The 16235-nt window shown below is 44.2% G+C and overlaps 1 protein-coding gene across 1 annotated transcript; it reads right to left on the bottom strand.

Annotated features, from left to right (window-relative positions):
* Positions 1-12018: 12018 nt before the first annotated feature.
* LOC132872541 (uncharacterized) lies at positions 12019-13696 on the bottom strand. Its single transcript, XM_060907437.1, has 2 exons — positions 13608-13696; positions 12019-12857 (listed from the first exon to the last, which is right to left on the bottom strand). The coding sequence occupies exon 2, from the start codon at positions 12835-12837 to the stop codon at positions 12364-12366; it is 474 nt and encodes a 157-aa protein (XP_060763420.1). The 5' UTR covers positions 12838-12857; positions 13608-13696; the 3' UTR covers positions 12019-12363.
* Between the last annotated feature and the right edge of the window lie 2539 nt (positions 13697-16235).

Below are 16235 nucleotides of genomic sequence, written 5' to 3'. Positions count from 1 at the left end.
GTTTTTGCATTTACACACTCTCTGTGAAAAACAGATTGAACTGATCAAATAACTTGTCTAGTATACTCACAAAGCAGTGTTGAGATCTTGAAAAAACAGCACGTATCCATTTGTGAAGGATAATCCATGGTGGAAGGAATTATACATCATGAAAAAAAATGAGCTACTTGCTCTGGGTTAAGCAAGAGTAACGAGTCACTGAGTCCAGACTTGGCTGAAGAGGGCACTCAACATGGACATGGTGTTCGAGAAACTGGAACTTAAAGCATTCCCCAGTCACCAGTTCTGCTTGAGGACTCACATGTTGTCCATCAGGAGTTCACTGTGGACTGGCATGATCCTCTCTGCAGCCATAAACAGAAACAAAGCAAAAGTTAGATTGATGCACGCTTGAGCATGATGGCTACACAGAGATAAATTCAGCCTTTTGTTGTTAAACTGAGCTCCAATGAGCTATACAAAGAAGAAACCAGCATTCTGGAATATAGTTTTGCAGGTCATCAGAAGCATGCACCTGAGGAAGATCGATTGAGTGAAGTTTGAGTTGTCCTTGCATCTACCTTTCGTTTGCTACACTGACATAAACCAATTCTTACCTCTAATTAGCTTTGACAGGACTGGTGTTTGATTCATTAGGTCCAGACTTGAAGGCAGGTGGGACAGAGTCTCATACAGACAGCATGATGTTCAGGAAACTGGAACTTTGAGCAGGTGTTGTCATCATTTCTCCTTGAAGACTCACAAGCTGTCTATCAGGTGTACACTGTATTCGACTTGAGGGGGGATGGGGGGGATGCCATCCCCCCTGGAATAAAAAATGGTCAAAATCATCCCCCCTCTAAAACGGGCATCCCCCCCCTCCCTTGAGCAATTTTATCAATAAATGTGGACATTACTTCTATTTAACATTGGAATTAGAAATGCCATTCCACGTAGCTTTGCTGAAACTGAGCATACAATAAGCTACCGCGAGAGAGGGCACGCGCAAGCGAAGTGTTTGAGGAGGCGACATTCAGTTGGGGTTCCGTTATTTTTTATTTCATTCGGCATCAGTGACAGCAGCGGATTGCAGCATCATGGCCAAGCGGAGTGGACAGCAAGACCTAAGCAGGTTCGGATTTAAGATCGCAAGAAAAAACATTTCAGGAGGTAAGTCAAGAGTTACGAATATCAGTCACACTTTCTGTGAGCCCACTATCATGCTGTAAAGTTACCGATATGGAGCCTAATTTGTGGGCGGCAGATAACAACACAGCTATCATAATGAATGTTAGTTTGGAGTCTAGCCAGCTATCGATAGCTTACTCAGGTTCATGTTAGCTTTGATTTCTTGTATAAGGCCATTAATTTAATCAGCCTGGACGTTCGTTTGTTATTCTTCAGGCAACAAAAAGTGTTATTCAAGACAGGAAGGCTAAAATAAACGACACTAGCAGTTTTGAAGGCTTCATTGCCTCATTAGAGAGCCAGTCACAACATGTAAGGCAGAGCAGGATTGGTGTAGGACTTGACAAAGTGTCTGCTAAAATGCAGCTTTCTTTTTCTTTGTCATAGGCTCTTCTTCTGTCTCCTCAATGGGCCTTTTCCCCTTTCCAAAGAAACTTTCCAAAGATGCCTGCTTCTAACTCATTTTGCTAGCTTGTATCCAGTATGTATCAAAGTGCTGGTATGTATCGAAGCAAAGTATCAAAGTATCCAAGGCAGCTCCTTGGTAACCGTCAACGTTAAGGTGTCACGTGACCTAGTTAACAGTGGGAATCAACATTACAGAAAGAATCCGGTCATTTTTCAAAGCTCAAATCCTCGTTCAGATAATAAATAAATCAGAAATAACACTATAATTATATTTAATTAAATTATCTTATCCACTGCTCTTTATTCCAGATGACAGTCAGCAGCAACTGCAACACAGTGCGACAGGAGCTGGAGGGGACCTGGAGTGCGAGACAATACAGGAGCAGGAGCAAGCAGGAGAACCCACAGCTGAAGAGCTGAAGATTTACAATTTACTGTTGCTTGTTTTAGCTTATTGGTTACCTATCTACCTCTGTATTTAACTCAATGTTCCCAATGTTCAGCTTTGAATAAAAATTCTATTGACTTGATATGAAAAAATTCAGTTGTTCATTTACGGTACATTGCCTGTTGAGGTTTTAATAAATTATTTACCAAACGATTTAAAAGGAGCCTACCATGACTATGAAGTTACACTTCAAATTTGTCATCTGCATTTCACCCTAATATGGAGAATGTGGTAGGTATGTCAGCCAGGAGACTGACTAAATATGACACATGACATCCACACTGTGCATGTTTTACAGTAAAATACCAGTGTATTATGTTTTTTACAACAATAAAAAGGGTACACAGTGTGTACTACACAATTTATTAGCACAAAATGCTGTATGTCTGGTAAATGAACAAGGTTCACAGACCTACGTTGTGTGCAAACCCTCCTAAAAGCAAACCAGTTTCCCACCAACGGACCGACCGATGGGTCGACACGTGACTAAAAATTTCACCATCCCCCCTGGTTTGATTTTACAACTCGACCACTGGGTGTACACTGTGGCCTGGCAAGCTCCTCTTTGCAGCCAGGTCCTCCAGAAGACTTGAAAGCTGCACTGCCTTTCAGATTTTTCAAGTGTAGGTCATAAAAAGAATTTTCCCAACACCCAATTATTTTTCTTTAGTGGATGGAAAGCAACTGAATTCGAATCACAGACTTCCAATTTTATTAGCTTTTTTTTTTATAAATAGAACAATTAATGACTTTAAGGCCACATGGCCCAAAATTCTCTGCTATTTTTTCCTGCTTCACCCTGACCCAATTCAAGATACTACGTCATGCATCACATCACGTGGTGGGCTTTCCCTGTTCACGCAAGGCATTGTGGGATACAAATTTGAAACAGGAGAGAAAAATGGATGATGTGAGTGTGTGAATGAAACGCAAAAGACCGACTGCAGTAACGGAAAAGAAATGCAGGACCAAACTAATAAATATCGGTGCTCAGTGAGCACCTCGGTGTGATCAGCTGTTCGTTTAGTGACAGAATGATGGAACTGTCAATGCACACTCAAAGATAAACCTATAGATGGCAGTAATGCAACACTGTGGATGCCAGCTGCTGTAAAAGCCAAAAGAAGAAGAAGAAGAAGTTAAACCTGCACATGCACACACGGACTTCCTCTGTCTGCTTGACTGCACAAAGCAAGCAATTTCATGCACATTATTTGCTTTAATCCCCTCAAATTAAATAACTTCCCAGCCACAGAATGGCCTGATATTTTGTGAGATATTACAGAAATAAACATATGTCACAGTGACCACATTTCAGAGGGAACTAAATTTCACAGATTTCATGAAATCGAAAGGCCGTCTCGCTTTACGACAGTGTTTTAGAAGCAGATCTGTAGAGGAATTATATAACTAGTGCAAATGTATTCAACCTAATATCACTTTCTATCATCATGAACAAAGAGTTTTTGACAACAGCTGTGGAAAATATTTCTAATAAATATGACTGTAAACATCAAGCTCATAAAATCTACTTGAACTACTTTTTTTTTTACAGTTGAAATCCTGATTGTCTGTTAGTTCTGTTCTGCTATAAACCTTCAAATCTGAAATCACAGCACAGCAACAACAGTTCCCTGAGGGAACCCTCCCAAAGGGATCAATAAAGTTTTATCTAATCTAATCTAATCTAATCTAATCTAATCTAATCTAATCTAATCTAATCTAATCTAATCTAATCTAATCTAATCTAATCTAAACAGTGTGCAACAGTGACTGAGTGACCATCAGTGATGACTCTAATGTTGATGGTTACCTTCACAAAACAGCAATTACAGTGAGTTATAGATTTAACCGAGGACTGTGTGTGTATGAACTGATCCAAAGCCAATACTTGCTGTAAACTCATTTAAAAGTAGTGGAGGAGGATTTTACACTGTTCACAGTGTGAGCCAATGTGTGGATTGGACCTCCATCCATGAACAGGAAGGAACTGACAGGTGAGAAGACAAGCTGAGGAGATGAAATTGTAAGTTTCCTGTGGCAGGAATTTACAAATTGTAATTTCGCCTGGAACGTAGCAGTATACTGGGCTTTCAAAGATTCAGTGAGAAGATTCGCTCCTTACTTGTCGAGGGTCAAGTCACTATAAAGCTCATATCAAACAATTATTATTGTAATTTGTTATTACAGCCACAAACAAGACTATAAATGTAATTTACTGTACAGTTGCGGTCAGAAGTTTACATACACTCATCATGGGCATCAATGTCATGGTAATTTTGGGCTGTTAATGATTTTCTTGAACTGTTCTTTTTCCACGGTGGAATGATTGTGCAGCGTACATCTTTAATGACTTCAAAAAACAAGTTTGAATTTATTTTGGATTTTCTCTAATCCACACAGGATCAAAATTATACATACAGGCTCAAATATATACATACACCCCAACTAATATTTGGTTAAACGTCCCTTTGTTAGGGTTTTTGCTGGGATTCGAACCTGGTTCGTTGGTGTGATAATCCAGCAAACCCCCACTAGGCCACCAGGGGGATGACTCAAATGCAGAGGCGTGAGGCGGAAGTAGAAAAAGAATCAAAAGGTTTATTTAAACTATATACACTATATACAGGGCAAAACAAAAGACAAAAAAAAACCAAAGAGTATAATCCAAAAGAAAAGCAAAGTGCAAAAATACAAAAGCTAAGAAGATCAAAAAACACAGTACAAAGGAAACTGGAGATAAACATAACAGCACAAAGACTCCGTGACAAGAGGACTGAACTCAGGGGTATAAATAGACAAACTAATTAAGGACACAGGTGAAGATAATTAGGCAATTAACACAAACACAAAACACAGGAACAGTGGCGGCCTCTAGAGGCCAAAATAAACACGACATGAAAAGGAAATAACAGCGGCCTCTAGAGGCCAAAACAGTCCTAGTCCTAACAGGACCCCCCCCTCTAGGAGCGTCTCCTGACGTTCCCAGGGCGATCCGGATGGGCCGAATGGAAGTCCCGACATAGTTCTTTATCAAGGACATCCCGAGCAGGAACCCAGCAGCGCTCCTCAGGACCATAGCCCTCCCAGTCCACCAGATATTGCAACCCGCCGCGGACCCGGCGGGAGTCAAGCAGGCGATTCACAGTGAACACAGTCTGCCCCTGGAAGATGCGGGGGGGTGGGGGGTTCCTAGGGGCAGGGGCATACGTAGACGTCAGTACGGGCCGTAACAGGGAAACATGGAAAGTGGGGTTGATCCTCAGAGTCCGGGGCAACTGGAGCCGGTAGGAGACAGGGTTCACCCTGCGCACCACCTTGAAGGGGCCAATGTAGCGAGGAGCAAGCTTGCGGTTCTCCACCCGCAGTGGAAGGTCCTTAGTGGACAGCCAAACACGCTGCCCAGGGCGGAAAGCGTGTGCAGGTCTTCTATGGCGGTTGGCCTGAGTCTGGTTGGTTCTGGAGGTCTGTATGAGGGTCTTCCTGACCTTGCTCCAGGTCTTGCGACACCGTCTCACATATTGGTTGACCGAGGGCACCCCCGCGTCCTCCTCCTGGTCCGTGAACAGAGGTGGCTGGAACCCGAATTGGCACTGGAATGGCGACAGCTTGGTGGCCGATGACTGCAGGGTGTTGTGGGCGTACTCCGCCCATGGCAGCCAGGTGCTCCACGATGTCGGGTTATCCATAGCCAGGCCTCGCAGGGTGGTTTCCAGGTCCTGGTTGAGCCTCTCCGTCTGACCATTGGACTGTGGGTGAAACCCAGAGGAGAGGCTGGCAGTGGCTCCGATGACCTTGCAGAACCCGTGCCACACTCGGGAGGAGAACTGGGGCCCTCGGTCTGAGACGATGTCCTGTGGAAGACCAAAGACTCGGAAGACATGATTAAACAAAAGTTTCGCAGTTTCAAGAGCAGAGGGGAGTTTGCACAGTGGTATGAAGCGGCAGGCCTTGGAGAATCTGTCAACTAAGACCAAAATGACCGTGTTACCTTGTGACTCAGGGAGACCCGTGATAAAGTCGACTGCCACGTGGGACCAGGGACGCCGGGGAATGGTCAGAGGATGCAGGAGACCCTGGGGACGCTGTCGTGGGTTCTTGGTTCTGGTGCAAACCTCACAGGACAGGACAAATGACCTTACTTCCTTCTCCATGTTAGGCCACCAGAAGCGTCTTTTCAGGAAGTCCAGGGTCCTCCGAGCTCCCGGGTGGGCGGTGAGAGGGGAAGAGTGACCCCACTGGAGAACCTTGGCCCGGGCTTGATGTGGGACGTACAAGAGGCCTGGTGGCCCCGTCCCAGGACCGGGGTCCTGGCGTTGGGCTCGTCGGACAGCCTCCTCAATACCCCAGCGGACAGGGGCCACAATCCGGGACACAGGGATAATAGGCCCGACTTCATTCTCCCTGTTAGTGGCAGAGAACAGTCTGGACAGTGCGTCAGGTTTGGTGTTCTTGGAGCCGGGGCGGTATGAGAGGGTGAAGTCAAACCGACTGAAAAACAGGGCCCACCTAGCCTGTCGAGGGTTCAGTCTCTTGGCTTGCTGGAGGTACTCCAGGTTCTTGTGGTCAGTCCAAACCAGGAATGGATGTTGTGCTCCCTCCAGCCAGTGCCTCCACTCCTCAAGGGCCAGTTTGACCGCTAGCAGTTCTCGATCCCCCACATCGTACCGGGACTCAGCAGGACTCAGGCGGTGGGAGAAGTAAGCGCAGGGGTGCAGCTTTCCTTCCGAACGTTGAGAGAGCACCGCGCCTACACCACTGTCCGAGGCGTCCACCTCCACGATGAATGGTTGGGAGGTGTCCGGGAGAACCAGAATGGGTGCCGTGCAGAAGCGGTCCTTGAGGTCTTTGAACGCCTTTTCTGCCTGAGGAGACCAGCCATAAGATCCACCTGTCCCTTTGGTGAGGTCTGACATGGGTGCTGCCACAGAACTGAAGTTCCTGATGAACTTGCGGTAGAAGTTAGCGAATCCTAAGAACCGCTGAACCTCCTTAACGGACTTGGGAGTAGGCCAATCCCGGACGGCCAGGGTCTTGGCAGGGTCCATTTGGAGTTGGCCTGTCCGTACAATAAATCCCAGAAAGGAGACCTCGGGAACATGAAATTCGCATTTCTGGGCCTTGGCGAACAGATTGTTCTGTAGCAGCCTCTGGAGAACCTGGCGGACATGGTGGCGGTGCTCCTGCACGGTCTTGGAAAAGATAAGGATGTCGTCGAGGTAGACAAAAACGTATAGGTTAATCATGTCCCTTAAGACGTCGTTGATTAGGGCCTGAAAAACAGCTGGTGCGTTGGTGAGTCCGAAGGGCATCACCTGGTATTCGTAGTGCCCAGACGGGGTGTTAAAGGCAGTCTTCCACTCGTCTCCCTGTCGGATACGGATGAGGTGGTATGCGTTCCGTAGGTCCAACTTGGTGAAGACGGTGGCGCCTTGGAGCAGGTCGAAAGCTGTGGACATCAGCGGAAGGGGATATCGGTTGCGCACAGTGATCTTATTCAGGCCCCTGTAATCAATACATGGTCGGAGCCCCCCATCCTTCTTGCCGACAAAGAAGAAGCCGGCTCCAGCAGGTGAAGTGGAGGGTCGAATAAACCCAGAGACCAGGGCATCTTTGAGGTATTCCTCCATGGCCTTGCGTTCTGGCTGAGAGAGTGAAAACAGTCTGCCACGAGGAGGGGTAGTCCCAGGGAGCAAGTCGATGGCACAGTCGTAGGCCCGGTGCGGAGGAAGAACGGCGGCCCTGCTCTTGCTGAATACCTCCTTGAGATCCCAGTACTCTGTGGGAACTTGAGATAACTCGGTGAGATCAGGGGGCTCGGCAGGAGACACAGGAGAGCTAGAGAGCAGACAAGAGGCATGGCATGCAGGGCCCCATTCCACAACCTGGCTTGTTACCCAGTCTATGCGAGGGTTGTGGCGAGTAAGCCAAGGAAGGCCTAGAATAACTGGGAACTCAGGTGAAGGAATCAGGTGCAGGGATATTTCTTCCTTGTGACCTTGAGACTGGAGGAAAACTGGAGAAGTAACTTGGGTGACTCTTCCATCACCTAACGCTTGGCCATCGAGGGCAGACACAGACAGTGGGACTTCAAGAGGTGCAGTCGGAATATTGATGCTTTGGGCGAAGTGAATATCCATAAAGTTCCCAGCCGCCCCTGAGTCTATCAAAGCTTGACAAGAGTGGACAGACTCACCCCAGGAGATGGAGACCGGGATGTAGATTCCTTGGCCAGGGAGTCCGGGAGAGAGGGTAGGCCCCGTCACAACCCTCCCTCGGCTGGACGGGGCGGTCCTTTTCCCAAGAGTTCGGGACATGATGCTCGGAAGTGACCAGGCTTGCCACAGTAGATGCAGCACTTGTCCCTCCTTCTGCGCTCCCTCTCAGATGCGGAGAGGCGAGTACGACCCACTTGCATGGGTTCTGGACAGTCACTGAAGGAGGTAGACGGTCTCCAGGTAGAGGTAGGGAGGCTGGGGGGGCTCAAGGCTTGGTGGCGTTCTCTCATCCTGTTGTCCAGACGAATAGCATGTGAGATGAGGGTTTCGAGGTCACTTGGGCATCCAATAGAGGCCAGACCGTCCTTGATGGGGTCAGACAGACCATGGTGGAAGGCTGACACCAGGGCAGTCTCGTTCCATCCACTTACTGCTGCGAGTGTTCGGAACGAGATGGCGTAATCTGCGACGCTTCCTCCTTGCCGGATGGACATGAGCTTTCGGGCTGCGTCGGTACTGATGTCTGCCTGATCGAAGACCCGAAGCATCTCTTCAGAAAACAGCTGGAAATCAAAGCACTCAGGTCCCTGTCTTTGCCAGATAGCAGTAGCCCAGGCTCGCGCCTTACCAGCTAATAAGGTTATCACAAAGGCAATCTTGCGGCGATCCGTAGTGTAGGTGGTAGGCTGAAGCTCAAAGGTGAGTTGACACTGGGTAAGGAACTCTCGGCACTCACTGTGCTTGCCGTCATACCTCTGTGGTGCAGGAAGGCTGGGTTCGCGAGGTGAAGAAGGCAGCATTGCAGGAGGCACTGGAGCAGGAGTGGGAGCTGGATCAGGAGCAGGAACTGGATCAGGAGCAGGAGATGCAGGCAGAGATGTCAGCTGTGCCAGGGTTTTCCCAATTTGCTGAAGCAGTTCCTCGTGGCGAGCGAGGGCCTCACGTTGGCTGGTGAGCGTACGTCCATGAGCGTCCATGGTCGCTCCGAAGCGTGTCAAAGCTGCCATAATTCCCTGAAGGTTGGCCGGGTAGACAGTTGAAGCAGCCTCTGCTGAGTCGGTCATGACGGAGTCTTTCTGTTAGGGTTTTTGCTGGGATTCGAACCTGGTTCGTTGGTGTGATAATCCAGCAAACCCCCACTAGGCCACCAGGGGGATGACTCAAATGCAGAGGCGTGAGGCGGAAGTAGAAAAAGAATCAAAAGGTTTATTTAAACTATATACACTATATACAGGGCAAAACAAAAGACAAAAAAAAACCAAAGAGTATAATCCAAAAGAAAAGCAAAGTGCAAAAATACAAAAGCTAAGAAGATCAAAAAACACAGTACAAAGGAAACTGGAGATAAACATAACAGCACAAAGACTCCGTGACAAGAGGACTGAACTCAGGGGTATAAATAGACAAACTAATTAAGGACACAGGTGAAGATAATTAGGCAATTAACACAAACACAAAACACAGGAACAGTGGCGGCCTCTAGAGGCCAAAATAAACACGACATGAAAAGGAAATAACAGCGGCCTCTAGAGGCCAAAACAGTCCTAGTCCTAACACCCTTAGCAAGTTGCACCTTGACCTGATGCTTTGGGTATCCATCAACAAGCTTCTGGCATAATTCTGTCTGGATATTTGACCACCCTTCTTGGCAAAATTGGTAGAGTTCATTTAAATTGGTTGGTTTCCTGGCACAGGCCCAACATTTAAGAGTAGTCCACAAATTTTCAATCGGGTTGAGGTCAGGACTTTGGGAAGGCCATTCCAGAAGCTTAATGTTAGCCTGCTTTATCCATTCCAAAACCAGTTTTGATGTGTGTTTGGGATCATTGTCCTGTTGGAACACCCAGTTGTGTCCGAGTTTCAACCTTCTAGCTGTTGATCTGAGGTGAAGTTGAAGAATTTGGAGGTAGTCCTCTTTCTTCATTATTCCATCCACTTTGTGCAATGCACCAGTACCACTGGCAACAAAACAGCCCCAGAGCATGATGCTGCCACCACCATGCTTGACAGTTGGTACAGTGTTCTTAGGTTTGAAAGCCTCACCTTTACTCCTCCAAACATACCTCTTGTCACTGTGGCCAAATAGCTCAATCTTTGTCTCATCTGACCATAAAACTTTTCTCCAGAAGGCATTTGGCTTGTCCATGTGGGCAGCTGCAAATTTCAGTCAAGCCTGAAGGTGTCGATTTTGGAGCAGGGGCTTCTTTCTTGGTCGGCACCCTCTCAGTCCATGGCAATGTAAAACTCGCTTCACTGTGGACGGTGACACTGGTGTTCCAGCAGTTTCCAGTTCATGAACATCCTAACCAATGTCCTCTCATCTGAGGGTGACAGTTTGGGTCTTCTTCCAGACCTTGCCAAAGTGGTGGCACATCCGAATAACTTGTACTTACGTACGATTGTTTGAACTGATGACCTTGGAATCTGCAATTGTTTATAAATGGTTCCAAGAGACCTTCCCAACTTGTGTAAATTTACATTTCTCCTTCTTAGATCTTCTCTGAGTTCCTTGGACTTTTCCCATGGTTCTTGAGTATTGGTCAATCCAATGAGTGCTGTGAAACAAATCCTTTTTATGCTGGCCAAGAGAAACTACCAACTGTAATCAATCACTCATGAGAAGTTAATAGGCCTTGGCCTTGTCAAGTTAAAAAACATTGTAGAACCTTCATCACCACTTATTAACAGATTTAAGTGAACGTATGTATATATTTGAGCCCGTATGTATAATTATGACCCTGTGTGGATTAGAGAAAATCCAAAATATATTCAAATTTGTGCACACAATTCTTGTTTTTTTTTTTAAAGTCATTAAAGATGTACGCTGTACAATCATTCCACCCTGGAAAAAGAACAGTTCAAAGAAATCATTAACAGCCCAAAATTACCATGACATTGACGGCCATGATGAGTGTATGTAAACTTCTGACCACAACTGTATATCATTGTTAGTCTTTATTTAGCATTAGCTAATTTGCTACATATTAACGCTTGTTTATATAGGTCTGGACAATCATTTAGTTGACTATGATAGTTTCATGAAAGCATCACTTCATCCATGGCCTGGACATGTACAGTTGCTCACATTCAGTTATCAGCATTTTTATTGGTATATCACTTTTAACAATCAACACTGTCAGAAAGCAACTTTACAGAAATCCAGATGTCAGTTTAATCCAGATGTGGAAAAACTCCCTGAGATGACATGAGGATGCTGAAAGGATGATCACTATGACGACATTCTGAACAAGAGTCCTGGGATTATGAGGAGCGCTTTCACGATTTCTGTGAATTAAAACGTGTTAACTGATTTGTTGTTAACCTTTTATTCATCAGGACACATTACTGTGTACCTTTATAGTTATTACAGGAATAAACCTGGACTTTAAAAGCTTTAAAGTAAAAAATAAGCCCATGAGGTGATGGATAAGGCCTTTAAAAACTTATCTGCCATAATTTTGGAAAATGAGTGTCAAGTATATCGACATTAATGTTATAACTAGCTAACCAACATTATACTAATAGACTAACTAACATTTATCTCCTGTTACGGCTAGAGATTTTTTTTTTTTGGGGGGGGGGGAGCCAAAGCAATGCAATCATTTTATAAATATTTTATTTAGACAGATATGAATACATTTATAAGCATTATTACAAAAATAAACCATCAATTACTTAAAATTTTTAATTATTACTTTAGGGCCTTTTCAGGCCCTACAGGCAAGTCATTAACAAACTAAAAAAATAGTAGAAGGGTTTTTTTCACATTTTCATGTAATCTGTTAACAGCAGACAGTAACTACAGACATGTGTTGGTGCAAACAGCAATTTTATAAATTGATATAGAATTCAGAGTACTGCATATTGCAAACAAACCTAATACAATCCTGCTAATATTGGAAAGTTTTTACAGATATTAAAAAAAAAATTAGGAATAGGATTAGAGAAAAATACTGTGAAAACACTAGAACACCACATCCAAAAAAAGAGATGCAGTAGAGTGCAATTAGAACGAAGGAACTTTTTTTTTTATATTTATGTATCTGTAACCCATACAACACTAAATTGTGCTAAACAGATTTTATTTTAAAGCTGAAATGATCTTCAGGTGTTTGTGTCCCATCAGCCTCCACGTAGACGGAGGGTCATGTGAATGGTGCTTCCAGAAACAATGTTGTAATACTCCAGCTTCTTGCCAGAGTCGAGCTGTTTGCCACTGTAGATCAGCCGCTGCTGGTCTACTGGTGTTCCTTCTTTCTGGTGGATCTTTGCCATCAACTGATCAACAGTCTCATCGTCAGTGATGTCGTATGTTTTTGTCTGTCCCTTCTCGTTCTTCACGAACACTTGAAAGGGCACGGGGGTCGTGGAGATCAGGAGCATCACAGTGCATCCTGAACTCAGCCCGTAATCGCTCACCGTCTTCTGATCATGGTCTAGCTGCAAGATTTGTCCATTGGTGATGGAAAGCTTCAGCCGTGAAGGCCTTGCTTTAAAGAGTCGGGCAATTTGTTCCTTGAGTTTGCCAATAGTGTCATTTGGATTCACAAAGATGGTCCGCATTTCTCCACTCAGGACTTTAATGTTCAGCTCCATCTTATCCACTCCTTAATGATCTGCGTAAACAAAAAATAACAACAGACAACAGATTAGTGCTGTTATAGTTACACTTTTTAAAAAGTTTGCACTGAAGTTACAAAGCTAATGGAAGCTTATGACCAACAACAATTAATTACCACACCCCATAGAAGTATCATTATGAAATTATTATATTTTGAAGTATAATTTTAACAACAAAAACATGGAAGTGATAGTAAAATGTCACTACATCAAAGAAGTCAAGTGAGTCTGGATTCAAAATGGCTGCCAGCAGAATTTACAGCTCCACCATGTACATTTCCTCATTATAGAGAAGTAAAACAGAGTACTCCTAGAAGAAATAAAAAGATTCCTAAAGCGGACCATATATCTCCAGTCCTTGTTAATGAGGTGATGCTCTGAAGTGTACGCGTTTTTAACCTTTGGTGTGTGTAATGTATCTCGAAAAGATTATTACACTCCAGTTATGTAGCATAAATCTTATTTTAAGGTTCAATATCCTGTATCTATGTTTCCAAATGGAATACACACATTAATATATACATGTGTAAAAGATAAGAGCAGCACTTCAGGGACAAGGAAAGCTCCAGTTGCTTAAAAATCACAAAAGCTGTTACTTGTTATCATTGTTACTAAACATTAAGAAGCTTACACACTTGGAAAATGTTTATAAAACCTGAACACATACCCACTGTTAATAACTCATTATTAAGGTTATACATGCATAATATTTCAAAGCATATTGTTTGAAACGGGATTAAACTTACCTTCTAAATAAATGACGTAAGTATTTCTGCTCAAAGGGTTTTTTTTTTCTTTCTCTCTTCTCGTCGTCGAGGAACAGAACAAGCCCACACACTCCTCCTGGACAGCTGAGTGCGGCTCATAATATAGCCCAATAGCCACGCCCCGTGTTGGAATAACAACCAATGGGAGATGAGTGCGTGAGTCAATCCCAGCACAGACCAACTTCCGTTTTCTTTTTCTGAATGTTGACTCAGTTTACTTTCGATTTCCGAAAATCAGCTGCAGCAGAAACACAACAGAACAAAACAACTCAGCAAAACAGCTGCTGCTGAAACATTTCCCCCACAGTGTCTCAGTGTCGGTGAGGATGCAACTGCACGGATTTTCACAATCTCTGTCAACAAAAAAGCAATTAAAAAAGGGTCGTCAGACTTTTAATCTTATATATATATATATATATATATATATATATATATATATATATATATATATATATATATATGTGTGTGTGTGTGTGTGTATTTTTAGGCCTAGCTGTACAGTAATCATCATCAACAACAACAATAAACAATACTGACAAAAATATGTATGAAAATTAAATTAAATATTGATTGGATCAAGGGGCAGCACGGTGGTGTAGTGGTTAGTGCTGTCGCCTCACAGCAAGAAGGTCTGGGTTCGAGCCCCGTGGCCGGGGAGGGCCTTTCTGTGCGGAGTTTGCATGTTCTCCCCGTGTCCACGTGGGTTTCCTCCGGGTGCTCCGGTTTCCCCCACAGTCCAAAGACATGCAGGTTAGGTTAACTGGTGACTCTAAATTGACCGTAGGTGTGAATGTGAGTGTGAATGGTTGTCTGTGTCTATGTGTCAGCCCTGTTATGACCTGGCGACTTATCCAGGGTGTACCCCGCCTTTCGCCCGTAGTCAGCTGGGATAGGCTCCAGCTTGCCTGCGACCCTGTAGAATAGGATAAAGCGGCGAGTGATAATGAGATGAGATGAGATAGGGGTGGTGTACTACTTAACACTGTCGCCTCACAGAAAGAAGGTTCTGGGTTCAAGCCCAGTGGCCAGTGAGGGCCTTTCTGTGTAGAGTTTGCATCTCCTCATGTCTGTGTGGGTTTCCTTCGCTTGTTCTGGTTTCCCTCACAGTCCAAAGATATGCAGGTTAGGCTAATTAGTGGCTCTAAATTGACTGTGAGTGTGAATGATTACGCGTCTCTATGTGTCAGCCCTGCGATGACCTGGTGACTTGTCCAGGGTGTACTGTGCCCCTCATCCATAGTCAGCTGGGATAGGCTCCTGCGACCCTGCACAGGATATGCGGTTATGGATGGATGTATGGACTTTTACATTATTGAATCAGTACAAAAACATTTTTGAGTTCCAAACATTCATGTGTGTGTGTGGGGGGGGTCCCCCAAGCAAATAATTAAACATTTATTTTCATGTAAAGTTTGTGTCTGAGCAGCATATTCCATAGGAGAGCACTTTTCAGATTAAAAAAGAAAACATAAAGAAGGGTATTGGGTTTTGGTGCAAAATGAAGAACCGAATGTGGCAGTCAAAGTGTCCAGAAGAACTGTGGCTGGTTCTGTAAGATGCTCAGTACATGCTCACTACAGCTCATTTCCTTATAAAACTGCACTCATTGGACATGAGACTACTATTTTTTAAAGCAAAGGGTCATCCATCCATCCATCCATCCATTATCTGTAGCCGCTTATCCTGTTCTACAGGGTCGCAGGCAAGCTGGAGCCTGCAAAGGGTTGTCTCACACCAAATATTGACTTTGTTATTGTATATTGATTTATTATGGCTTACTGTTTACTGTTTATAGCATTCTTTAATGTTGAAACATTTCATTTCATCATTTTGAAGCCATTTTTGGTCGACAGCATTTCTTTACATGTGCCTAGGACTTTTGGACAGAACTCTATCTCTAAACCAGGCATGAGATTTCGCTCGGCTTTATTTGCTACATGCAAATCCCTGCTCATATAGACAATAAATAAAAGATGAATCATTTAGTTCATTGATCTGGATGTGGATTCAGCTCCCTGATGAGCAAGGGACAACAGTAGTGAGGTGAAAACTTCCCTGAGATGACGGCAGTGTTGAAACAGTGTTCAGAATGAGCAGATTATTAAGAATCACTGTATTAAAAGTCCTGGGATGAGTACAGGATAGTCTTAATGATTACAGCAGCAGATCGGTACGATTATCCAGGGAGGAAATGAGAATATAATAATGTAATAATGAAAATAACCACGCTGGAGGAAAGATCTGAAGGCATCGTTAAAAAATATGTCCCAAGTAGCACTTTATCTAAGAATCGGATCATATCTACAGTACATCACCTACTATGTACAGGCAGGGTTGAAAATTTAAAGAATAACAGAAATAAACATGCCGGTTTCACAGCACCATCTGTATCAGATCAGTGACTCATTTGGTGTCAGGTGATCTTTTACAGGTGTGTTCACAGTTTGTGTTTCTGTGAAATGAAAAAAGCCCAAAGTGTCACTCAGAGGACCGTGAATTATTTTTGGCACCACTTCTTGAAATACAGTGTGTGAGATATAAATTATGTTAACTTGAATATAATGTGTTCTGTGAGTGGGAGCTTTATGAACAGAAAGCGCCATGAAT

The sequence above is a fragment of the Neoarius graeffei genome, chromosome 24 (assembly GCF_027579695.1).
Source record: "Neoarius graeffei isolate fNeoGra1 chromosome 24, fNeoGra1.pri, whole genome shotgun sequence".
Classification (NCBI taxonomy): domain Eukaryota; kingdom Metazoa; phylum Chordata; class Actinopteri; order Siluriformes; family Ariidae; genus Neoarius; species Neoarius graeffei.
The sequence above is the reverse complement of the archived record's forward strand: the minus strand, read 5'-3'. Positions and strand labels throughout refer to the sequence as shown.